The sequence below is a fragment of the Rhineura floridana genome, chromosome 20 (assembly GCF_030035675.1).
Source record: "Rhineura floridana isolate rRhiFlo1 chromosome 20, rRhiFlo1.hap2, whole genome shotgun sequence".
In the NCBI taxonomy this organism is placed as follows: domain Eukaryota; kingdom Metazoa; phylum Chordata; class Lepidosauria; order Squamata; family Rhineuridae; genus Rhineura; species Rhineura floridana.
The window spans coordinates 1,397,316-1,421,356 of NC_084499.1; the positions used below are offsets into that span (position 1 = coordinate 1,397,316).

Below are 24,041 nucleotides of genomic sequence, written 5' to 3' on the forward strand. Positions count from 1 at the left end.
CTGGGGCGGACCATTTTAATAGTTCCCTTCTCCCCCCGGTGGGTATGAGTCGCAGTTAGCCTAAAGCTGACTAGGTGATGGTCTGTCCATGACAACGGAGTTATCAAGGGATCTACCACTCCTAGAACCTTGTCGTCCTGTCCCGCATAAAAAACAAGATTGAGGGTGTGACCCGCTGTATGAGTAGGGCCTGTTATTAGTTTAAATAGGCCCATAGTAGACATTGCTGCTATAAAGTCTCGGGCCTCTCCATGAAGTGAAGACTCTGCGTGGATGTTGAAATCACCCAGAATCAACATCCTGGGAGATGCACACCTTAACGTGGTGAGGGGGTTTGAGAGTGTTGAAGAAGCTGAGAGCAATGCCGTCAGGAGTCTAGACCAAGAGGCTAGACTCCTAGCAGGGGCACCCATGGCGGAATGGTCAAAGCTGAGACACCAGACTAAGATGCATCCAAACTCAGAGGAAGGCAGTGGTAAACCACCTGTGAATACCTCTTACCACAAAAACCTTATGAACAGAGTATCCAAAATGCAACACGAGATAGTGCTGGAAGATGTGACCTCCAGGTCAGAAGGCACTCACCGAGCTACTGGGGAAGAACAAAGAACAAGTACGAGTAGTGCTGTGACTAACGACGCAGCTGGGTCAAAGCCGAAAGGAAGCCCAGAGGCTGATGCGCACAGATGCGAAAGGAGAGTCCGGAGTTGTATGACGCACACAGTAGGAACATGGAATGTGAGAAGCATGAACCAGGGAAAGTTAGAAATTGTCAAGCAAGAAATGGAACGTATCAACATTACAATACTTGGCGTGAGTGAACTAAAATGGACTGGGGTGGGACATTTTCAATCAGGCAACTACAAAATATTTTATGCAGGAAATGAGAAATCAAGAAGAAAAGGAGTTGCTTTAATAGTGAGAAGTGATGTAGCAAAAGCAATTAAGAGCTACAATGCAAGGTCTGAGCGAGTTATATCAATGAGATTAAATGGGAAACCTGTTAACATAACCATCATCCAAGTCTACGCTCCAACATCAAATGCAGAAGAAGAAGAATTGGAGAGATTTTACGCAGAAGTACAGGAGGAAATTGATCACACACCAAAACAAGATATAATGATAATCATGGGGGACTGGAATGCAAAACTAGGGAACAGAGAAGAACTCGGAATTGTGGGGAAATGGGACTTAGGTGACAGAAATGAAGCAGGAGAAAGATTTATTGAATTCTGTGAAGCCAATGATTTGTTTCTTGCCAACACAGTTTTTGAGCAACCAAAAAGACGACAGTACACGTGGACATCACCAGATGGTCAATATAGGAATCAAATTGATTATATAATTGGAAACAGAAGATGAAGAAGTTCCATACTTTCTGCAAAAACAAGACCAGGAGCAGACTGCGGTACAGATCATGAACTGATTGCATCGAAAATCAGAGTAAAGCTAAAGAAGAAGAACAAAGCACTCATAATGCCAAAATACAATCTAAATAACATCCCAGAAGAATATAAACATTGAATAAGGAACAGGTTTGAGGCTTTAAACTTAGTTGACAGAGAACCAGAAGAACTATGGACCGAAGTCAGGGACATTATCAGGGAAGAATGCAAAAAGACAATACCTCTTGTTAAAAAGAGAGAAAGACCTCAATGGATGACTGAAGAAACTCTTAAAATGGTTAAAGAGAGAAGGAAAGCAAAAGCAAAAGGAGATAGAAACACGGTCAGAACCCTAAATGCAACTATACAACTAGTACATAGGGATAAAGGAAACTATTACAATAGTTATTGTATAGAAATAGAAAAGGACAACAAAATGGGAAGAACAAGAGCCCTATTCCAAAAGATTAGAGAAATGAAAGGGAAATTTAAACCACGAGTAGGGATGTTCAATAATCAACAGGGAAACACACTGACTGACCGAGATGAAATAAAAGGAAGATGGAAGCAATACACTGAAGAACTCTATAAAAGAGATGACAGGATGACAGATTCATTCACGGAGGAACCATATGATGAAGAACCAGAAATTTTAGAATGTGAGGTGAAAGCTGCTCTTAAAATTCTTGGAAGAAACAAATCACGAGGAATAGACGGCATACCAATAGAGTTGCTACAAGCTACTGAGACTGAATCTGTCTAGATTTTGATAAAAATTTGTAAAGAAATATGGAAAACTAAACAATGGCCCACAGACTGGAAGCGTTCAGTATATATCCCACTTCGAAAGAAAGGGGATCCCAGAGAATGCAGTAATTACCGAACTATTGCCTTAATATCCCATGCAAGTAAAGTAATGCTCAAGATTATACAACAAAGGCTCTTACCATATATAGAGCGAGAAATGCCAGACGTCCAAGCTGGATTTAGAAAGGGAAGAGGCACCAGAGATCATATCGCAGACATACGTTGGATAATGGAACGGAGCAAGGAATTTCAGAAGAAAATCACCCTGTGCTTTATAGACTACAGCAAAGCCTTTGACTGTGTAGATCATGAAAAACTATGGAATGCTTTAAAAGAAATGAGAGTGCCACAGCATCTGATTGCTACTGTAAGGACAGAATATGGAGAAACCGATTGGTTCCCCATCGGAAAGGGTGTGAGACGGGTGTATTTTATCACCCTATTTGTTTAATCTGTACGCAGAACATATCATACGGAAAGCGGGATTGGACCAAGATGAAGGAGGTGTGAAAAATGGAGGGAGAAACATCAATAATTTAAGATATGCAGACGATACCATACTCTTAGCAGAAACCAGTAATGATTTGAAACGAATGCTGATGAAAGTTAAAGAGGAAAGCACAAAAGCAGGACTATAGCTAAACGTCAAAAAGACTAAAGCTCTGCTCACGGCCGGAGTTCGATTCCAACGGAAGGAGGAAGTCGAATCTCCGGTAAAAGGGGTTGAGGTCCACTCAGCCTTCCATTCATCCGTAGTCGGTAAAATCAGTACCCGGCATATGCTGGGGGGTAGAGAAAGGCCGGGGAAGGAACTGGCAATCCCACCCCATATATACGGTCTGCCTAGTAAACGTCACAAGACGGCACCCTAAGAGTCGGAAATGACTCGCACTATAAGTGCGGGGACACCTTTACCTTTTAAAGTTGACAGTGAGGACATTGAACTGGTTTTGACCTATAAAGCCTTACACGGCTTGGGACCACAATACCTGATGGAACGCCTCTCCCGGTACGAACCCACCTGTACACTACGTTCAAGATCAAAGGCCCTCCTCCGGGTGCCTACTCCAAGGGAAGCTCGGAGGGTGGCAACAAGGGAGAGGGCCTTCTCAGTGGTGGCCCCCAAATTATGAAATGATCTTGACGAGGTGCGCCTGGCGCCATCACTGTTATCTTTTCGTCGCCAGGTCAAGACTTTCCTCTTCTCCCAGGAATTTTAGCATGTGTTTTTAAATTGTTTTTATATTGTCTTGAATTTTAAAATTGTGTTTAAAATTGTTTTTAAAATATGTTTTTAAATTGTGAATTTGTTTTAATGTTTTTGATTGCTGTAAACCGCCCAGAGAGCTTCGGCTATGGGGCGGTATACAAGTGTAATAAATAAATAAATAAAATTGAGCTTGTCAAGGATCATAAATACCTTGGCACAGTCATTAACCAAAATGGAGACAATAGTCAAGAAATCAGAAGAAGGCTAGGACTGGGTAGGGCAGCTGTGAGAGAACTAGAAAAGGTCCTCAAATGCAAAGATGTATCACTGAACACCAAAGTCAGGATCATTCAGGCCATGGCATTCCCAATCTCTATGTATGGATGTGAAAGTTGGACAGTGAACAAGGCAGATAAGAGAAAAATCAACTCATTTGAAATGTGCTGGAGGAGAGCTTTGTGCATACCATGGACTGCGAAAAAGACAAATAATTGGGTGTTAGAACAAATCAAACCAGAACTGTCACTAGAAGCTAAAATGATGAAACTGAGGTTATCATACTTTGGACACATAATGAGAAGACATGATTCACTAGAAAAGACAATAATGCTGGGAAAAACAGCAGGGAGTAGAAAAAGAGGAAGGCCAAACAAGAGATGGATTGATTCCATCAAGGAAGCCACAGACCTGAACTTACAAGATCTGAACAGGGTGGTTCATGACAGATGCTCTTGGAGGTCACTGATTCATAGGGTTGCCATCAGTCGAAATTGACTTGAAGGCACATAACAGCAACAACAACTACTGAAGACCTTCCTCTTTCAACAAGCCTTTTAAGTAGAGACCTTATCCCAGTCTGCGCCTCTGCTGGATTTGCTTTTTCATTTGTTTTTAAAAGCTTAATTTTTTTTAAGATGTTTTGTTTTAATATATTTTGTCTGTTTTTATGATGTTTAAAAGTGTTCTTAGTGCTTTTGTTTGCTGCCCTGGGCTCCTACTGGGAGGAAGGGCAGGATATAAATCAAATAAATAATAATAATAATAATAATAATAATAATAATAATAATAATAATAATAATAATAATAATAATAATAACCCTTTGATGCTAGCTCCTTTAAAACAAAACAAAAAAGTTCATGCTTGCACTTAGCAATGGTAAATATTCCTCTCCCCCTAAAAGTGATCATGCTGTGTTTCATCTTGGGCATTAAACTGGGAGTGACCCACACTCTTGATTAGCTCTGGTGCTCTTAACTGGGTAATGAACATCCCAGATACTTGTGGGCTTGTGTATTGCGCATGGCTCTGGCTGCTTCTGCCTTTGCTCCTGCCTGGGCTACAGTTTGGGGGCGGGAGCGAGGGGGGGGAGCTCAGCATGAAGTTACAGCGATGTGTAGACGGTGGGAGCTAGATGTGCTTTGGACACCTGCCTAACTTTCCCCTGTGATTTAGCTTCAATGCTTCCGAAGAAGGACTCCTTGCCTTGTGCATTATCTTCACAATGCCCGTGTTACAGGCGCTATTTTTAACAGCCGCTTTCCATCACTGCCTTCGCAAGAAGCTTTTCAATCTCTATAGTAACCCTCAGCTCTGTGGCCCAACTATTTCCATTTGATAAAAGTATCTTGTGTGTGCGGGGGTGGGTGGGTGGGAGTAGAGTGGAGGATTTTTTAAATCTGCCATGGTTTGTGTATTCTGAAACACTCTGCGTGACACTCAAGCAGGTTTGACACAAGATGCTTATTCTGATAAGGTGAAGTAGGGGAGGGGTGGGGTGGGGTGAATCACGCGGAATGGAAAACTAGTGGTTTTTCAAGCTGTTGCCTTCTCTTTTTGGTGGCACGTAAGTGCAACTGGGAATGTTGGTAGACCTTGGAGAGCCACTGCCAGTCAGAGTAGATGGACCAGTGGTCTGATCTGGCGTAAGGCAGCTTCCTTTGCGTTTCCCATGATGTTTAGGGACTGATGTTTAGCTGGACTGCATTAGCGGCATTTGGCACTTAATTGCTATCTGGAAGAGAGCGGCTGGTAGTGGTCAGTTTTTCTGTCCGTCAGCTAATCAGCAAAGTGGCTTCAGGAGTCCTGAGGCTCAGATGCCAGCCTGTCAGTTCCAGGGCATACCGAGGACCATCGGCTCACTGTAGTTCGCTCACAGGTGTTTGTGATCTGTAATCCCCGGGCAGGATCTGCCACTTGCTGCTCCCTTGGCATTATGGCACAGCATTTTCCTTGTGTTCGTCTCTGGGCCTGTTCATGTGGACTCCCAGCTTTTTGACCCTTGGGATGTACTGTGATCCCTGCCTTCTATATGTCCCTTAAGCCAGTGGGGAGGGGAAGAGATATAATACCTAGTTTTAAATGGAAAGCTGTCATTCCCATCCTCTGTGGGTGCAGAGTGGCATTGGTCTGTTGCTGCCATCTCTGCAGTGAAACCCTTGATCCATCTGTTTTTCATCGGCAGTCAGTGTGGCAAAGCTTTCACTTTAATATTGCAAGTGCCAATAAGGACTGCAGTGGAACTTGTTACCTCCTTGAATTTGATCATTTCCTGTGCATTGTATTCCTGAGCTTACCGGAAACTGTCTTCATCCAAATGGGTCCTAACACATGAAGTAAAAACAAATATTTATGTGGTTGTTTTGTGCTCTGTATTGAGGCATGGATTTGAGCAACTTCCCTCCCCAAAGTACGCGTCTACTTTTGTGGGCTCCTTGTGGTAGGAATGAACCAGCACTAGGTTGGCTAAAAGGGGGTTAATGTGTCCCCTGTCCCCCCAAAAGCTCCTGCTGTGGAACCACCCTTTTGGGCCAGGGTGTCCCATGCCACAGTATTGGTGGGTATATGGCAGAACTTGAGGAAGGGAAAGGCAACCTCATTCAGCCTTCACAAGAAGGCCAGTTCCTAGGACTTCTCTGTCACCTGCCAGGTGATAGATAGCTTTGTGGTGAGAAGGACATATGCTTTACAAGCGGAAGCTCCATGTTCAGTCTCTGACATCTCCATGTCAAAAATTGTGAAGTAGTGAAAGAAATTCTGCCTTGGCTCTTGCAGAGCCTCTGTCAGTCAGCAGAGACACGTTATTGGGCAGGATAGGGTAGTGGTCTGGCTCGTCTGAGGCAGCATTAAACTCTTCAGTTTAGCATGGTGCTTCCAAAACTTTTTTTGAAAAAATTACTGTCTTGGCAGACCGTTTCATGATTTTTCTGCCTGTTGTAGCAATTGTAATTCACTGCTGGATTCTGTATGATTTTTAATTGTATTTGTATTGCTGTCTTACATACTGTATTTTAATGCATTCCACAGGATTCAAATTGTTGTACAATAAAATACAGTACAAGAAGTGAAAGAAGCAACAAAAATACAAAATTAAAAATCAATATGAGTACATCATGTGACAGATGTGCCATCTCCAACCTTCAGCCGCAAGTCCACCTGAATGAAGCTTGTCTGTGGACTACAGCTGGAAACCCCGGGGTAGACCCAACTACCTGCTTTTGCCAGGACTGCAGGCTGTCCAGCTCTTGCCACCCATTAGAATAATATCCACAGTACCCTCAATCAAAGGATGGGCAGACTTTTTAACAGAACCTCCAGATCCACCCAAAGACTTGGTGCAAAATACAAAGCACTTAGAATTTAAGAACTGCACAGAGCTCACAGTCCTTCCATACTCAAATCCAAACTTTCTTCATTTCAGTGGTATAATTTAAGCTGGAGGTTGGGGAGACTATGGTTCCTAAACAATTGGGAGTCAGAAATCCTTGCCAATCTACTGCAGATTACTCGGAAATCTACGAGTAGATTCAGATCTACTTTCTGTCCACCCCTGCCTTAAATAACATGAAGTGTGACTAATTTTCAAACTAGCAGTCACAGACTGAAACTTGCCTTGTTGCTCTTGAATATTTCATGGCTCTTGGAGGAGTGCAGGTTGCATCAGTTACCAGCAGCCGGGACAGGGCGTATTGGATTTGCATTCAGGACAGCAGCTTAGTCCTAAACAGTTTTTTTTAATTTGGCCTATTCAGGTCGGACTGAGAGACTTTTCTCTGAACCTGCATCTCTTCGTGTGGGGGGGGGGGAGGGAGGGAGGGGGGATGCTTGCATAATAGGCTTGGCATCTCTTTTACAGTCTGTGTCCACTGTGCATTGTCCTCTTGGTTTCTCTTTCCCCCAGTCACTGCGGTGTTCCTCCCCGGCTGGAGCAAGCACTACAGAGTCCACCCAGCTTCTAAAGGCCTGGGGAAAGCAGCTGGTGTAACTCTGCAGCGTTCTTTGAGGAGGGAGCAGTATTTTGGGACTGGGGGTGGGTGAGCGGCTTAGTAACCTCTAGGCCTTGAGGGATCAGATGAGCCTCATAGTGTTCTTCTGCCCCGCAGGGAGGCGTTGCACTCCTGGGGCAGAGAGGCGGGTGTTGTCTGTCACCATCTGCTCCTTTGCTTATCCAAAAGCAGATGGCCCCTCTTCTAACTTTGGTGTCGCTTAAACAAGTTCTACTGCACCTACTCTCAAGAAGCCTAACTCCCTTGCATCCCTCTCCCTGCTGGCTTCCAACTCTCCCACCTCTGTAGGGTTAATTTCCTACAGTGCTCTTGCATTGGGGTAGCATAATAGGAAAGCAAATGAGCTCTGATTGGAAGTTCACATTCTAAATTGAATTGGAAACTTCTACTCCAGAGAAGCGTTATGAGAAATGCTTTGCACAATTTTTTACTTAGGAATGTGTCTGTCTGAAGCTGAGCCTCATACGCTCATCCTGTCTTTGCCCACTTGGCTTGGATGAGCCAGCTGCGGCTTTCATCGAGGCAGCAAAGTAGAATTGGTTAAGGTAGCTTTGGGTTTAATCTGAAAACAAACACCTCTGCATGCCTTTGCTCTTTTCTAAAAGTACAGTTTAGGGTCCTGCGAAGTGCTCTGAGGGATGCAAAAGCTTAACTGCCTCCATTTCTGCTCCTCCTTTTGTTTTTAGGGTTCTGGGCCAGCAGCAACTGGCATTGTTGGCTGGATTTGCCCAGAGGTGTCTTAGACGTCTGCCCTTCCCCATGACTCACTGTTTCCTCACTCTGGCTTATCTCTGCTTTTGCCAGTCAATGTATACCTCAGTTTAATCTAGCGTGAAGGCATTTCCTTGTCAGTCTTTGCAAAGAGACAAAGAGCAAGCCGATGCAGCAACGAGGCCTGCTCAGGTCCAGTCTCTCTCTCTCTCTCTCTCTCTCTCTCTCTCTCTCTCTCTCTCTCTCTCTCTCTCTCTCTCTCTCTCTCTCTCTCTCTCTCTCTCTCTCTCTCTCTCTCTCTCTCTCTCTCTCTCTCTCTTCCCCCCTCCCCCATGAGATGCCTTCTTGTGCCTTTTGATGCTTCACGTCAAAGACTGTCAAATCTTATACACAGCCTACTTCCAAGTCTTAGCATCTGTCTGGAACAGTCTTGCCTTCCCATGCATTGGCTATATTAATTGCTGGTGGCCTGGCCTCAAAAAACCCAACATTTCTAAAACTTGTTCCCTTGGCTACCTGACAAGGCTGTTGCAAAAGCGATGGAGATGAGTGTTCTATATGTTTGCTCACTTTTACAAAATTATTAATTTCATTGATATCCCCATAAACAATACAAACTTTGCAGGAAATAAGAAATGTTCATATTTGGGAGGGGAGTGAGTGGTTAAAAGGAGAAATACCAGGTGGTGAGGAGGGAGAGGTTCCCTGTAGGTTGCACAAAAGGTGGAATGCTTGCCCAGCTGTTGCAAGTCCTGCTTGTGGCTTACACATGATAGTCATTATATGTGGCATCCAGATATCCTTGTAGATGTCAGGGCACTATAGTAGGAAGCATGCTGCTCTGTAGAGAGGTCCATTGGGAAATGGAGGGCGGCATTTTGTTTTTCCAGTGCTGGAGTGTCAAGAGCTTAGCCTTCCTGGTTGTTCTCAACATTCATTTCGTTTCCCATCTATTGAACTCTGTAACCCAGGGGCATAATTCAGCAGTACAGTAACACCCACTAACTAGGGATATTTCCAAAATCGTGAGTTGTATCCAGCTAAGTTTTACTCACGAGGAGGCCCATTGAAAACAATGGACCTAAGTTAGTCAGGTCCATTCATTTCAGTGGGTCTACTCTGAGTAGGATTGATGTTAGCTACAACCCCATGTGAAGATGCATAAGGGTTTCAAAGGAGGGGCATTGTAGTACATGGTGCATCATGTGTCCTGGGACTTCATGTTGCCAGTGTGCCATGCCAGGCACTGTGCCAAGAGGGGTGTCCGGGGCACAAGAAATAATAATTATTGCTCTGTTCGTTGTAATTTTAAATCCAAAGAGACAAAACAAATGGAGGCAGGTGCAACATTCATTAACATGTGCTGGGTATTCTGAATCGCTGTTCCATTCCTCATGAACTACATTTTGTCCTGTCAGTTTTGTATATAGGCGCATTGTGGTCCGCTGATTGTGAGTGACATCAGCATGCCTTACATGCAGAAGGTCCCGAGTTCAAGTCCTGGCATCCCCATGTAGGACTGGGAGAGGCTTCTCTGTTTCTTTCCAGAGGATGAAAATTTTGCCCAGGGTTAATATCAGGGAATACTCATGAGTGTGTGTGTGGGGGGGAGGGCAGAACAATCCCCCCCCCAGCAAATACCTCTTGCCATGAAAACCCTATGAATACAACCAAAAAAAGGATTCATAGAGTTGCCATAAGTCGGTATTGACTTGAGGGCATATAACAGCAACAACCAAAGCAAAGTAACTTTCTAGAAGCTCTAAACCTTTGAAAATTCCCTCTGTTAATTTGGCTGCTGGCACCATGAAGGAGTTGGTGTCTAGTCATTTTGTCTGATGCAGTCACAGCTCTGCCTCCTTGACAGTTTGGTGTATGACAAGGCAAGCATGAAGCACGGTTTGACAATCGCGGATAAATTCTTTTTAAAGATAGAGATGTGAAGCCTCCCCCCCCAAAACAAAATACACAGAAAAAGTTGGAAAAATCCACACACACCCCATTTTTTCTAATTTTCCCCAGGCATTCACATCTCTAGTCAAAGGCCTGTGGGAGCTGTAATCCAGAACAGCCAGAGAGCTCCAGGCTGAACTGTTTGCTACTCTGCCAGCAGTATACTACTTTGAGACATGTTTTTTTTCCTGCTGGGTTGGTGAAAGCAAATAGTTACAGCAGAAAGCGTATAACTTTTTATTTTATCTTTTCTTTCCGTTTAACACAATCTCATGAGAAAACAGGACGTGGCAAAGGTTGACTCCTCAACTTGCAGAGTGATTGATCATCTCTCCCCTCATTTTCCATCACGGCTTCTCTCTTTCTGCCTCTTTTCCTTCTCCAGTGAAAATTGTCATCCGTGGAGACAGAAACACAGGGAAGACCACTCTTTGGCACCGGCTCCAGGGGAAGAAATTTATTGAGGAATATATTCCGACTCAGGAGATCCAAGTCACCAGCATCCACTGGAATTATAAAAGTGAGTTGGGATGGAAGGTGGAAGAGACGTGGGGGTGGCGGCAAGTCCCACTGTCTTCTGCAGCCCCCTCATTCCCTTGCTGTCACATATGGGGGTGGGGGGTACACAGAGCACCTGCTGGGGGTTCCCCTGACTGCTCCAAAAGTGCTGCTCAAGTGTGTGTCTTTCCCAAGTGCCAGACATTTCTGTGGATCCAGCCACCTGACCTGTGTCAGTGGTTCAGGCATGGCTCTCATGGCATTTGGCCTCACTCTTTGTGTGTTTGTTCCCACAATTCTTCTAGCCACTGACGATATTGTGAAAGTCGAGGTCTGGGATGTAGTTGACAAAGGTAAGGTTCTCTTCTCCTGTTTTGCTAGTAGGGTGTTTATTGTCTGTTATTTACACGATGATAATATTAATAATTGGGCTTATTAGTCGCTTGTTACCCGAAGGTTTCCAAGCGACTTACAACAATGTAATATTAGACGTGACAACCTTGGAAATGTGTATCTGTAGCTTGGGGTACACCTTTCTTCCTTGGTTGCTTAAAATGGATATCAGATAGCTCGCTGCTGTAATTCTCAAGTCATGAGAAATAAATTAATAAAGGATCCCTGAACCCAAACTGTCTATCCACAGGGGAGGGGGCCTGTTGCATCTCTCAGTGAGTCATTGCTTTAGCCTTCTCTCTTTCCAGTCAGCCTCCACTGGGGGCTAGTCATTCCTTTGCATTTCTGCATCCAAATTGCAGGAGAATGGCTCTCCCTTAGGAGAGACCGACTCTTGCATCTTTGTAGGAGCCACTGCTCTAACTTTGCCTCTTTGCAGTCAGGAGGCATGCTCAGAGCAGTGATGCAAAAGCAACATGATGTGAGCTCCTTTGAGGATGGGCAGTTCTTACTCTTTTACACTCTGAAATTAACCTTTGTAAATCTGAATGAAGTGTGGCTACCATTTTAATGGGGTGGCAGTGTGCTTCTATCAGAGGTTTAGGAAATGCTGGCTTGACAGGATCCAGAGGTTAAGACAGGTGTGGTGTCAGTTTGGACAGCTCAGAAAAGAAGAGAAGACGAGGACTACAATTTTCAACTTGCTGTTCTTTTGTTTGATGGTCTTCCATTTCATGTGTTTTTGTTTCGTCTTTCCCTCCTCTCCCCCTCCCCACAAAAAAATGTGTTCAGGTCAAAAAATTCACCTGCGAGACTCCTTGGGTGAGCGCACTTCAGATTAGATCTTGGTCCTTCCTTAGCAAAGCCTCTTGAGCCTTCGTAGTTGAAGACTGACCAGGCTGGGGCCTCCTCTTGTTCCACTCTTTCTTGTTTCCCTTCTGTGCTTCTTTTGGTAGAGTTTTATGTGGCTTGCTGTGTGTACTGTCTGAGGCACAGCTAGTGTGGCACAGTTTTGTGTGTGGTTTTTCCGAACGTAACATCGGAAGATAATAAATCAGACCTGGAAACTTGCAAATCTGTTTTGGGGTGTTCTGGCTGCTGTCCCGTAGCGCAAGTGCTCTTTAGCCAACATCTTGAATTGACGCAACCTCCTGCCACTGGGTGGTCTCCATTCGCTTCATGGGGGCTTCTGCAGCACTCATTCCACTTCAGTGAACGGAGGCTGGCAGTGGCAGTTCTTGCAGCATTGCTTCCTTTGTCTCTTGCATGTGTGTGTGTTCACGCACGTATGGTGCACATCAAGGGTGGAATTTGGCATGCTCAAATTTGGGCTTTGTAAGTAAGTTTGTAGTACTTGCCGGTGGGATGAAAAGCATGATTGTCGTGTGGACAAAGCAGGGAGAAGCCTCAAAAGCCAGAGCTGGGCTGTGCAGAACTGCTAGCGGTTGGGTGGATGTGCCCTGCCCATATGTGAATACACAAAGCTGTCTCACGTGGAGTGAGACTGTTGCTCCGTCCTAACCCACTAGTAGCTGCAGCTCCCGAAAGCATGTTGGAGAGAGGCCTTTTCCAGCCCTGCCACTGGAGCTACTGAGGGTTGAATCTGGACCCTTCTTCATCACAACCTTTTGCCCTGCCACTGAGTTATGGATCCTTGTTGGCACAGTTCCTGCTGGCCCTTCACTCCACATATTCCCCAGCACTAACCAGAGAGGTGCAACAGCATAGTTTTCTTTTGAGTTTGCATGGTGTGTTCATACAGCAGAGGTGGCCTTCCAGATGTTGCTGGACATCTGGCTCCCATCAGCCCTGACCACTGGCCATGTTGGGAGTCCAGCAACATCTGGAGGGCCAGAGATTCCCCATCCTGGATTACAGGAAAATGACAAGAACGGAGAACCACTTTGGTCTGCCAGGCTGGATCCAAAAGTGGCGGCCACTCCTCTGTGGGCCCCTTTTGACAGGTGGGCAGTCCATCATTGGATGCTGGGTTGATCTGTTTCTGCTGGAAAGCAGCAGCAGGGCTTGCATTTGGTGCTCATTTCCAACAACCTCTATTTCTGGGTCTCAGCCCCACATTCCTCAAATTTACTGTGAAAATTTTGCAAATAACACTCAAGGCAGTGTAACAATAAAAAGTATGAATCTTCATCAAAATGTAGGGTTGTGAAATACTAAACAGCAGCAGGATAGAAAGATTGTGGAAATGTAATCAAAACCCATCATCTAGCGAGGAACCACTTCCACAGACCCAGCTGAGCCAGAAGCCAGCCATAACAAAAGTGCCAGGCAGGTATCCCTTGTAGGGACGTTCCACCCTGGGGGTGCAGCCGCCGCCCAAACTGGCAACAGGGGAGGCTGCCCAGAGATGGGCCTTTGGAGGTGACCCTGAGGGAGACCTCCAGCTCCCTGTGTTCCTCCAGCTGCCCATCTTCTCTCCCCACTTGCTTCCTTCCCACCTCTGATGCCGCCTTCACCCTTTTCTCTGGTGGGCCTGGGCACTCCAGCCATAGCAGTTGTTCTGGGGTAGCACGGTTTAATGCCACCCTCTGCCTCCTCAACCTCTGCTCTTCAAAGCAGCGGTTGGAGTGAATGGAGAGCGCCTTGCTGTTGCTGTGGTTGTTGAGAGGAGAGGCCGCCCTTGTAATGAAAGGCAATCCTGTTGAGTTTGGTTCTTGCTCTCTTTCTGCCAAAGTGTGTGAACGTCTCCCTGTTTGAGTTTGCAAGACCAAAAGTAGAGAAGAGTTGTCATGCATAAGGTTAAAACAAGAGCTCTGCATGTCGTGGACCTTATTTCCTGCCTTGTCTTTCATTTGATATTGTCTCTCTTTCCCTCCTCCTTCCAACAGGCAAGTGCAAAAAACGAGGGGATGGGTTGAAACTGGAGAATGATCCTCAGGAGGTGAGGCTGATGTGCTCTCCTGGTGGCTGTGAAATACGGAGTCAGTGGAGCCCAAAGTGGGGGACCGTCTCATCCCCAGGGAACTGGGGCTACGAAGATGACAGGATTTGGAGCAGGGAGGAGGGCATGCACATTGAGAGCACCTCTAGAGCCAAGTCACTCACTCACTGGGGGAGTCGGTAGCCAACTTGGGTCAAAAGCAATGGAGGCTGGTGGCTCCGGTATCGGTGGGGCAGTGAATCAGCTCTGGGTTTTAGTGTGAGCTCTTAAGGAGCTGTCCAAGACGGACTAAATCCCGGAGTGGTTTCAATGCCCTGCTGATACTGGAGCCACCAGTCTCCACTAGTCAAAAGGCCAGATACAAATCTAATAAATAAGCTTTAATAAGAGGACAGCTTAACTGTTCACCATTCCGCTGCAGTTCATTAGCTTCACAGCACTAGTGAAGAGAAGGGATAAAATTAAAGACCAAACAATGGCTGTGGTTGAATGTTTTGTCCAGTGTCCGCAGACACCCTCAATGGACTCCCCCCCTCCCCCAGGGTAGGGTGGGATAGAAATGTTAGCAATAACATTTCACCCAGAAAAGCGTTATCTCTTTATGTTAACGATGGTGTAAACTGGCCAAGGTGAAATACAGACTCATGGAATTTCCATTGGAGAGGAAAGCCTCCTGGGAAGTTGCATGTGACTCAACCTGCCTTGCAGGCATGGACCTACCAGCTTCTCAGAGATCCTCTTGTTTGCTCCACTCCACCAGAGAGGGTGAAAAAAACCTCACTTGCTCTAGTACAGCCTTTCCCAACTAGTGGGCCACCAGATGTTGTTGGACCACAACTCCCATCAGCCTTAGCCAGCATTGCCAATGGTCAGGAAAGATGGGAATTGTGGTCCAACAACATCTGGTGGCCCACTAGTTGGGAAAGGCTGCTCTAGTGGATTAGTAGCTGTTGGAAGCCTGCAAGTCCTTCTACTCAGGGCCACTTTGGGCACCACTTTCTCCAGCTCAGGTGGAGTGAGGAGCAGCTGAGGGCAAGAAAGGACCCTTTGGGTTTAAAAGTACAATCGTGAGCTTGACAGACGCAACTTGGAGGGTTCCCGAGGCTGGTCTCTCAGGCTGAGCCTGATGTTTTGTCTTTCCCCCACTTCCAAGAAGGAAATGTCCAAAGCATCCCCTCTATAGACTATGCAACCTTTGTGCATTTCAAAAATTGTAGTTCAAGAAACTGGCACACTGCAACCTGCACAAAAGTTGTTAGTTAGGGAGTAGAAGCAGTAAAGATCCAGGGGCAGCTTGTATAGCTGTGTGTGTGGGAGGAAGTGTGGGCTCATCTTCTGATGGGGATGCGCAGGGGAAGCTGCCACTACAATTCTGAGCCAAACTTTGGATTCTGTTTTTTCCTATTCCCAGACGGAGTCGGAGATGGCTTTGGATGCAGAGTTCCTGGATGTGTATAAAAATTGCAACGGCGTAGTCATGATGTTTGACATCACCAAGCAGTGGTAGGACATGCGTGAATCTCAGCCTTGCTGTTTTACTTTGGTTGATTCAAACCAAGCCACTCTCCCTCTTTCTCTCTGTTTCTCTCTCTCTGCCTTAAAAATGGGTTCTACAGGAAGTGTTTTGTTGTCCCTGGCTGAGGCAGAGCAGCAACTGACACCCCCTTCTCACAGGTCAAGGTGCAAATTACTCAAGGTAGCCATGTTATTTTGCCACCTGAATCAGAAAATCCCACAAATTACCCCTCTCTCCATCCACTTATAATAAATAATAACTTGCTGCCCTTTCATAAAACCCAGCAACAGCTGCCCAAGGAGGCTCCTGCATTCTGCTTAGTGATTGGGCTGGCCCTGAATCCAAATCCCACAGTGGATTTTATCTTTTTTAGCCTTTGACAACTTGGTGCCCTCCAGATGTATTGAACTGTAACTCCTGCCAGCCTCTGCACCATACGGCCTTCCTGATCATATGGCTGATGGGAGTTGTAGTCTAAAACAATTGGAGGGTGCCAAGTTGGTGAAGGTGGCTCTGTTTTGTGCCTTTTAATGAAGGGAGGCAGAGAGGGGAGGATATGAAGGCTCCGTGGTCCACAGGATTAGAGATTTCATGGCCATGTTTCAGAAATGTCTTCCTAGCGGCACTTAGATGCCTGTCCTCAGTTGTATCACAGAGCAAGCTCAAGGACATACGATGCTCATTCCTCAGTGCCCCCATAGAAGACGCTTTCCAAACTCCCCACCCTGGCACCGGTGCCTGCCTTCTCCCATTTTACTTTTCATGGGCCTTTTTAAACTGGCTGTGAAGCACGTGGTATCCCACTGAGCTGTGGCCCTTCGTTGTCTTCTGGAACATGTGTCTGACCTGCATCTTCTATTAGTTCCTGCGTTAGATGTTCAGGGCCACCTGTGTCTTCTGAGAGGACAGCCGTCTTTCAGAAGCTCATGTGACCTGAATTAGTGGCTACTGCAGCCACGATTAAAACATTCTCGCCCTTTCCCATTCCATCAAGGACCTTTAACTACATCCTGAGGGAACTTCCTAAAGTACCGAACCATGTTCCAGTGTGTGTGCTTGGGAACTACCGGGACATGGGGGAGCATCGGGTGATCCTGCCGGACGATGTGCGGGAGTTCATTGACAAAATGAACAGGTGAGAGCAACACTGTTGTGGCAGGCTCCGTGGGTGCGCCTGGCTATCTTCCTCTTCCGTCATCCTCCTCCCTTCTGCATTCGCTTGAATTGCCGCTCTTCAGACATGGTGAAGCCCCTTTCAGCGAGGATGCTTGTGTCTGGGAACAGGGCCTTATAGTACAAAGAGACATGTCAGTTTTACACAGGCAGCAGGAAGGATCAGAAATAAGAGTTGCTAAAGCTGTATTTGGGCATTTGTTGTGTTAAATCAACACTTGGGGGGTGGGAGCAGAGATGAGTGAGCTAGCTCCTCCTCCCCATCACACCCCACACGCTGGAGGGAGCCTGTTCTACTCACGTAGGTTCCCTGAGTGATGTAGAACTCTCATATTCCAGGTTTTCACCTTGTACAGGGAGCCTACGTGAGTAGAACAGGCTCCTCGCTAGTGCACTCATCCCTTCTCTCTCCCTTCACGTGACTGTGTGTTAAATCAACACAGCACCTGAATAGGGATTAAGTTGCCTCCATGACCACAGACCACTTGGGGGTCCCTCTGGTCCAGTGCCCTGTTTCCCCCCGGTTCTTCTGAGGAGTTCATGAAGGCAGCAGCCCTCCCTGGCAAGTGGATAGTTCAGTGGCCTTCTGTAGCTGTCATGGGGAATAGCTGCTAATCGTTTCCTCTGTAAATTTATCAAACGCCCTTTTAAAGCCATCTAAGCCAGTTGACATCAGTGCGTCTTGAGACAGTGAATTGGAACAAGTTTGTTTTCTGGGGGTAGAAGAGTCATGAGAGCGCATGGATTTGGGCAGCCACCTCCACAAGCATGCGCTAATGTTTGTTTTGTTGTGTCCTGCTTTTGACAGCCAGCCATTGTCGCATTTCAGCTGCTTTCCGGCAGCCTCTTCGGCAGCTGTGTGCCAACCTCGTGTGTTAATTTGCCCTTCAGAAGAGCAGTGAGTGGCATAGTTAAGCCCCTCTGCAGCCTGAACTGTCAGCCTAGATGCAGGCTTGGAGGGTTTGTCCTGAGCGCTGAGGTTACTCACAGAGCAGCCAGTGCGCCACTTCCTCTCTCATTTTTCTCTTGCGCATTTTTCTCTTTCCTTCCATTTTGACGCCAAACAGACCTCCTGGCTCTTCATATTTCCGCTATGCCGAGTCTTCCATGAAGAACAGCTTTGGCCTCAAGTACTTGCACAAATTCTTCAATATCCCTTTCTTGCAGCTGCAGGTAAGAATTGCTCACCGTCCTTGCAGCAGAGGGGGAGGGTGGCAGTGTCATTATTGGGGGGGGGGGCAATCCTGGTCGGTAGCCTCTTGCATTTCTGTCATTTGCCCAGAAGGGTGACGCTCGCATTCTGAGCAAGAGCACAGCTGTTGAAAGCTGCTAAGTATATGATCAATATTGGGCAGTCATGCAAATCTCCATGATTTCTTTTTAATGGCCTAATTGGTTCTGCAGTTTTTGCTGTTGGTTATAATCTGTTCTGGCTTTGCTAGTCATGGGAGGCACGAGGATACCGAAGGCCCTGCCCCCAGCCACTGGGAATGTTGTTCAGCCTTTTCTCCCATTTTCCAAGATTTCAGCAGGCATTATCATAATGATTTCAAACATATTTTTCCTCTGCTTAAAGCCTAGTAACTTAAACAAACTCAAGTTCTCATGAATAATAATAATAATAATAATAATAATAATAAACTTTATTTCGACCCCGCCCTTTTTCCAATAGGACTCAGAGCGGCTTACAACTAAAAACAACACCAGTTAAAACATACAGAAATATACAATTAAAAAAGAATTAAACTATGAGAAAAATTAAAACCATAAAACATATGTTAAAAACAGCGGACAATTTAAAATAATAAAATCATATGCTATAGTCACCAATCCTGTAACACTTAATCCTGGTCGTTCTCTATCCCAATTGCCTGTTGAAATAAAACAGTCTTTACTTGTTGCTGGAAAGACGGCAAGGAGGGAGCTAATTGCACCTCACTCAGAAGGGAGTTCCATAGCTTAGGGGCGGTCACCGAAAAGGCCCTATCTCGTGTCCACGTCATATGTACTTGCGAAGGTGTGGGGAGCACAAGGAGGGCCTCACCTGAAGATCTCAAATCCCGGACAGATTCATATAGGGAGATACGATCTGTCAAATAGCCTGGACCTGAGCCGTATAGGGCTTTGTAGGTCAAAACCAGCACTTTGAATTGTGACTGGAAACAAATTGGCAGCCAGTGGAGCTGTTGTAACAGGGGAGTTGTATGGTCCCTGTAACCAGCCCCGGTTAACACTCTGGCTGCAGCTCTTTGTACCAATTTAAGTTTCCGAACAGTCTTCAAAGGCAGCCCCACGTAGAGCGCATTACAGTAGTCTAAGCGGGATGTAACCAAGGCATGCATCACCCTAGTCAGATCAGGCAGCTCCAGGAACGGGCGCAGCTGGCGCACCAGTTTTAATTGGGCAAATGCGCTCCTGGATACAGCAGTAATCTTGGCCTCCAAATTCAAAGCTGAGTCCAGGAGTACACCCAAACTGCGAACCTGAGACTTCAGGGGGAGTGTGACCCCATCCAGCACCGGTTGAATCCCTATTCCTTGATCTGCCCTCCGACTGACCAGGAGTACCTCTGTTTTATCAGGATTTAATCTCAACTTGTTTGCCCGCATCCAGTCCATCACTGATGCCAGACACTGGTTTAGGACCTGTACGGTTTCCTTGGCTTCAGGTGGAAAAGAGAAATAGAGTTGAGTATCCCATCGGCATACTGATGGCACCGAACCCCATGAAGATGGACTTTCTCCAGTATTGCGTTCCTGTGGGATTGCAGCATATGCACTTGAGCATGTTTACGCCTCGCTTTTTAGTTCTTTCCCAACTTGAATCTATTTGGGCAGTTCTGTGACTGGAGGGATCCTGCTCCGGTTTGGTAAATACCTTGTTACCAGCAGTGGTCCAGTGGATTGCGTAGCAATGTGTTACCAAAACTGTTAGACGTGTTGGGGATTGAAAGTCAGTTCTTCAGAGACCAGCAAGCTCGTGGCCTTAGCAATTATTTCAGTCCAGTCTTGTGGTAGGTCTTAAAGGCCTTGAAGATAAATCTCATTTTCTGTCTCTCTCTGTGGTTTGGTTCCTTGTGGCCAATCATCTTCATCTGCATATGTCTCCTACACTGGCTGTTTTCTTTGGAGGTGTCATGGGCCCCGTGGAGGACGCGGGAGGGGGCTGAAACAGGAGAAGGCTTCAGCACTTCAGACAGTGACATCTCAACTGAAGAAGTGCTGTTTGACAATGAGCCGGCCCCCTCTCAGTGTCGCCTTGTCACCTGCACCACCACTTGTGCCTTCTCCCGAGGAGAAGGAATCGGAGGCTCAACCAGAGGTGGTGCCAGAGGAGGATCTGGCTGAAGTTCCACCATCACCATGGATAGCGCCAGCTTTTCAACCTGTTTGTGGGCTGCTCACTTGCTCACACAGTGCCATTCAGAGAAACCCTCCCCAGGCAAAAAGAAAGGCCGCCCCAAGCCTATTCAAAGGCTCTCAAGGGGCATGCCTAACAGCTAGTTATGCCTGTGTACAGATGCAGAGTGCTGTATAATCTGCATGCTGATCTGTGGGATGCTCTAAGGTGAGATTCCACATTAAACATGATGGAGAAAAACACACTGGAGAGTCTGGATCCAGTGGGGTTAGCAGGATGAGAGGAGAGGGACTGGTCAAAATGCTGGAATGTTGGGCAGCCCATCCTGGAGAGAGTCTAATGTGCATGGCAGAGAAGAAACTCCACAAGGGCTGTTTCTGCTTTTATAGGGCTGGAATGCTTGGAATGGCTCTGGGTTCATTTCTGTCCCTCTGGCCAGGCCTGCCTTGGCTGTAGAGCAGGAGCGGCCCTTTTTTCAACTTACTTCAGTCCCAGGGGGCACAAAGGCTTCCCCGGCAAGCATCCGTTCTCCGTGATCCTCTCTTGGATGGAAAATGCATTCAGAAGTTAAATTGGTTGGAATTTTGCTGCTGAGAGGAGCGTGCGGAACGGTTGGTTCTGGCAGAAGTGAGAAAAAGCTGACCCACTTCCTTGCAGCTTCATGAGAGCTGCCATATTGGGCCAGAACAGTGAGGGGAGAAGCTTCTCCAGCCAGTCACGAGGGTGACGTCGAGCTGCTCTTGATCATCCCTGGCAGCGTGTGACTGTCAGAAGGAGATCACTCCCGGGGGAAGTGGGAGTTGCGCTTCCAGTTACCAGAGTTGGAAAGCTGGGATAGCCTCTTCTCCTCAGACCCAACGTGGAGACCTGGGTTCAGGTCTCCACACAGCCACAACGCTCGCTGGGTGATCTGGAGCCTCTTGGGCTCGGGGAGGGGTGCATTCCCAGTTCAGTCTCACTTGTGCCTGCTGCTGCATTCCCTGAGGCCCACAGATGCCGTTTTCATTATTCTCCTCTTCATCTTGCACTCGTGTATGTTCAGTTGAAAAAGCTGAGGGTGAAACACCCAAAGGGTGCCGAAGCAGCTCTCTGTCCTGCTGCCTCGCATGTCAGCTCCTCTCTGTTGGGAAGGGCCAAGCCCCTGAAGGTCCTCTGCATACCTGCTGTTGTTGGCGCTTGTCTGAGTGAGGGAGGAGTGCTGAGCAGAGGGGCAGAAGCTTGTGAATGCAGCGCTTTAGCAAATAACCTTTCGACTGAAACCGCACCTTTCACCTTTGCTCAGTCACCTGCATCTCATTGCTTGTGGCTAACAGGCTACTAGTGCTTAAGCATGAGAACGATTCTGGGATCCGTATTGGGGCAACCGAAATGCCCACAAAATAGTGTGTGCAAGATTTCATGTTCTCCAGAACACTTTGTCATGCTCGATGGTGAGCAAATGGGTGAGGGTGGGTGGGAGGTCTTTTAACATTTTGGGCTGGTCTTCATCTAGTAAGAGGCTTAAGAGGGAGTGTGGGAGAGGTAGCAGACATTCAAATAAGCTTTGCAAACCACCTAAAATGAATCACCTTTGTTAAGGCTGCCTAGTTTCTCTTTACTCCTATTTCCACTTACCAAGGAACCTGTGTGCTTGGCCTAAGGATGGAGGCAGTCCTGGGTAACTGTTGTTTTTGTGTTTTCAGAGATGGGGAATTGGCCCTTGTATGTTTGTCCCTCGTAATAGGCCTCCTAATTACCTTAAATTTGCATAGCACTCGAGGGAGCCTCATTTGAATGCCTGGGACCTCCTCCCGCACTCCCATCTTAAGTCTCTTAGTGATGCCAACATGGAGGGCTTCACCACCAGCCAATGTTTTTTAGCTTCGCCCCCTTCCTCTGCTTTGTTTACTATCTAGCCTGAGGCAGATTTCTATAGAACCTCAAAGCTTGCACGCTATCTTGTGACATTTTGATTGGCCTGATAAAGGTGTTGTTCTAATATGGATTTGGGGATTTTTCTTATGGGCCAACACATCTACTTTTTATATAACAAAGTAAGTTCTGCACCAGGTTTGTACACTGTGGTTTAACTTCCATGATTTTCAAGTTGGAGAAGTTGCATGATGTCAGAGCAGCTCAAACCAATCTTTTATTGGGCACAGGGATCACTGTCTGTTTCTCATTTCAGAATCCTGCTCTTCTGATTGCAGTATTGTTGGGGTGTGTGTGTGTCAGTGCTGAATTCCAGAGCCCAGAAGTCCAAAGTGCTTCAGAACTTGTGCTGCCTCTTTGTGGAGTCTTAGCAGCTCTTCATCTCCTGGGCTACATTGGCAAAGCTTTTGTCCCCTTAATGCTCCCTTTTTATTTCTGTTGGGCTGCTTCCCCTTTTCTGCTGAGCTTCCTGACTTGCATCCACGGCCCTAAGTAAGGATGCCACTTACAGCTGTTCCTCTGCAGTCATGCAGGTTTCTTCCTTTCACTCCTGCAGGGGCTACTGTTTAATTCATGGCCTTCCACCATGAGTGGCGATACACCCAGGCCTGACACTGGATCTGGCTGTATCCCACCCGTCCCTCAAGAGATCCGTTACACCGTGACCCCTCCTGACCTGAGTTGCTCTCATTTCTGCCCCCCTCCTTCTGTAGAGAGAGACCTTGCTGCGGCAGCTGGAGACCAATCAACTTGATATCGACGCGACGCTGGAGGAGCTTTCTGTGCAGCAGGAGACGGAGGACCAGAACTACGAAATGTATGTCCGTTGAACCCTCCTCGCACCCCATAAATCATCCATATGCTGCACAGGGAGGCGCTCTTGGTGGCTGCCCCACAACTACAGAGCTTCCTCCCCCCTTTCCCCCTTGGAGAGCCACTTGGCCTCATCTGCACTACAGTCTTGCACGTGCCCCTCCCTCAAGGTACCTGGGAAATGTAGTTCAGGAGGAACAAGCGTTTCCAAGAAAGCACTGCAGTGGTGTCCCATCCTTTAACAGCAGGGCCACTGTGGCTTCCCTCAGGATTCTGGAGGGGCTGTGAGGAGCTCAAGCGGGCCACTTCCTTCTCTCTCCCCACCTTCCCAGTTTCCCATTTGTTCTGTTCCAACTGGCACTCCACGTTGTGTGGCTCCTGGCGATTTCCTGGCATGCTCAGTCCCCATTGGGCTCCTTGGAGGGAGGGGGCGGGCCTCTTTGGGGGTATGTGTGTTAAGATTACACACACAGCCTGCTGATACTTCCCTCTTGTTGCTCAGTGGCCCATTTTTGGCCCCATTTCTGTCTGCACGAGGGCACTGAGTTTGCTGTGGGAAGGAGGGAGCGATGATGGGGCTTGCAGCACCCCAGATGAAGGTGTGGCTGTTTGGAACCCCCCCCCAAGGGGATGACCTGCTTTGAAGGGCAGAGGACTGTGTTACATGTCCCACTTGTTCTTTTTCACTCTGCGCCCATCCCCTCCTCAAGCTACGAGTCCCAGCATTCCCTGGGAAGAGGGGGATGAGAAAACAGTTTTGGTCTCAAGTATGGATCTGCCCTGAGCGTCCTTACTAAAGTGTTGCAAGATCTGGCGGGGGTTTTGGGTGAGATTAGTACCTGTGTTCTCTTTAACCATTGTTTTCATCACATTTTAACAGGACCTTATTTATGAATGGCTGCTTAATTTATTATTTATTTGTTTGTTAAATTTGTGTCCCGCCCTTTCTCCCAAAGGAGCCCAGGGTGGCAAAGTGTTGCTCTGAGGCTTTGTGCTGGGGTGGAACCACCAGTTGCTGAGTGCATTTAATTAATTCTCTGTCTCTGCCGTGTTGTTGCTGCTGTCTTGAACGCCACTTGGGTGCTTTCTCTCTGAGCGCCCCCTAGTGGCACTTCATGTCTGCAT

General features: G+C 46.9%; 1 protein-coding gene across 4 annotated transcripts in view; it reads left to right on the forward strand.

The window, feature by feature from the left end:
- The window catches only part of RABL6 (RAB, member RAS oncogene family like 6), a 61,070-nt gene that overhangs the window by 8,562 nt on the left and 28,467 nt on the right, over positions 1-24,041 (forward strand). For 3 of the 4 annotated variants that reach the window (XM_061603625.1, XM_061603624.1, XM_061603622.1), the window contains exons 2-9: positions 10,736-10,870; positions 11,154-11,201; positions 12,034-12,063; positions 14,091-14,143; positions 15,555-15,646; positions 16,654-16,794; positions 17,900-18,005; positions 22,817-22,920. In XM_061603625.1, the coding sequence (XP_061459609.1) occupies positions 10,736-10,870; positions 11,154-11,201; positions 12,034-12,063; positions 14,091-14,143; positions 15,555-15,646; positions 16,654-16,794; positions 17,900-18,005; positions 22,817-22,920 (709 nt within the window). The remainder of the gene's footprint in view (positions 1-10,735; positions 10,871-11,153; positions 11,202-12,033; positions 12,064-14,090; positions 14,144-15,554; positions 15,647-16,653; positions 16,795-17,899; positions 18,006-22,816; positions 22,921-24,041) is intronic. The other variant, XM_061603623.1, reaches the window with a different exon arrangement.